The sequence below is a fragment of the Oryzias melastigma genome, linkage group LG3 (assembly GCF_002922805.2).
Source record: "Oryzias melastigma strain HK-1 linkage group LG3, ASM292280v2, whole genome shotgun sequence".
Lineage (NCBI taxonomy): Eukaryota > Metazoa > Chordata > Actinopteri > Beloniformes > Adrianichthyidae > Oryzias > Oryzias melastigma.
This window is the reverse complement of record NC_050514.1, coordinates 1498746-1500398: the sequence shown is the minus strand read 5'-3', so window position 1 is coordinate 1500398 and position 1653 is coordinate 1498746. Positions and strand designations below refer to the sequence as shown.

Below are 1653 nucleotides of genomic sequence, written 5' to 3'. Positions count from 1 at the left end.
CTTCCTTCAAAGGGGTATTCACTGTTATTCAGCTTTCCCTTCACCCTTCGAGGGTAGACACATCATTTCCCATTTGCAAAACTTAAACCAACACTAAACAGGCTAATTCAATTGGCCAAAACAACTGGTTTGTGGTTGCTAGCTAACATTAGTTTTGTCTCTTGCGTATTAGCTTTACCAATACACTTGTAAGCTAGCTAATCCTCCATATAAAAGACTTTTGTCTTTGTTTAAGAGCAAACTTCCAAAAAAAAATGCTATTGTTCAGCATCGCAAAAACAGTATCTTCTATATATGTATGTATACATTTAAACTGAGCACTTAAGTCCTAAAAGTCATTTCAATTTCACAGTGATGAAACAGAGTAAAGGACTGAAATCTTAAACATAAAGCTCTATTAAACATTACAATATTAAACCAGAAATATAATAAACAGAAATAAGGCATATTTGAAAGAAAAAATGCTAAAAAAAGTCATTGATCGCAGAAAACAAATAGAACTTTTCCCTGAAAATCAACTAGCATCACCTAGTTCATGTATCTGCAACCTTCAACACTTTAAAGTGCCATTCAGATTTGTATTTATTTTTTTTATTTTTGTAATAAATAAAACATAAACATGAAGAAAAAAGTTTCCAATTCTTTTCCAAGTATGAAATAGTCTATAAATTTCAGCAGTGGTTCATTTGAGCTCCTTTCAAAATAAAAGACACCAGTACCATATTTTTATGGACCATAAGGCACATTTAAAACCTTGAATTTGTATGAAATCTGGCTGTACTTAACAATCTTTCATTGATCTTTTGTGATACACGATGCTCCCAAATCTGTCAAATGTTTTAGTACGACTTTGGTAAACTAAAAAGCAACATCACTTGATAGATTGTTGGAGGATTATGGGAAATAAAGTCAAGAGCCAGGTGGAGTGATTCGTACTGTATGCTTCAACTGTTGGTAAATGCGTTGAATTAGATTTCACATATTTGATGCACCTGCAAAAAAAATACTGTTAAAATTTTAAACCTTTTAACTAGAACTCCACTATCAAGGGTAAAAGAGAGTAAGGTCGCAAACTACTAACCTATTCTGATTATTTACACATTTTTTAAACATGTGACCCATCTCCTACTATGTTTATCCTAATGTAAGTATTCATGCATCTTTTTTGTCATCTTGCCCAGAAATTCAACGTACATCATTTGATCTTGTCCTCAACCTTCCTTAAATATATGCCCTAAGTCCGAAGTTTTGAATATTGTTTAGGCAGCCATACTAAACGAGTAACGTGGACTTCTGTCTTGTAATGAATCAGTGGGTCGAAGCAATACTCAGAAGAAAGTATTTTGCTGGGTTTGTTGAGCCAGAAATACTTGTTCAGATGACTTTCATCGTGCCACAAAGCTTCAACGCTGTTCAATTTGTCCTCCATTATGTTCAGATAGCAATAATCTGCCAAAGCTTTAACCTTATCACACGAACCTCCAAAGACGGCCGCATGGTAATAGTAATCTCCTTTTTCCATGTAGGCTTTGGATTTGGGGTTTCGATCGTAAGTGTACTGCTCTTTTGGAAGTTTGTAGTAGTAGATGTGCAGCACAGCCACAGACTCCCCAAGAGCTTCAGAGCCGAAGCGCTCTTTAAATTCCTGATCCA

The 1653-nt window shown here is 34.8% G+C and overlaps 1 protein-coding gene across 1 annotated transcript in view; it reads right to left on the bottom strand.

Moving 5' to 3' along the window:
• Positions 1-6: 6 nt before the first annotated feature.
• LOC112161180 (N-acetyllactosaminide alpha-1,3-galactosyltransferase) overlaps positions 7-1653 on the bottom strand; it is a gene marked incomplete in the record, with an annotated part of 6729 nt that continues 5082 nt past the window's right edge. The window contains 1 exon segment of the mRNA XM_024296225.2: positions 7-1653. Within this exon segment, the coding sequence (XP_024151993.2) occupies positions 1235-1653 (419 nt within the window).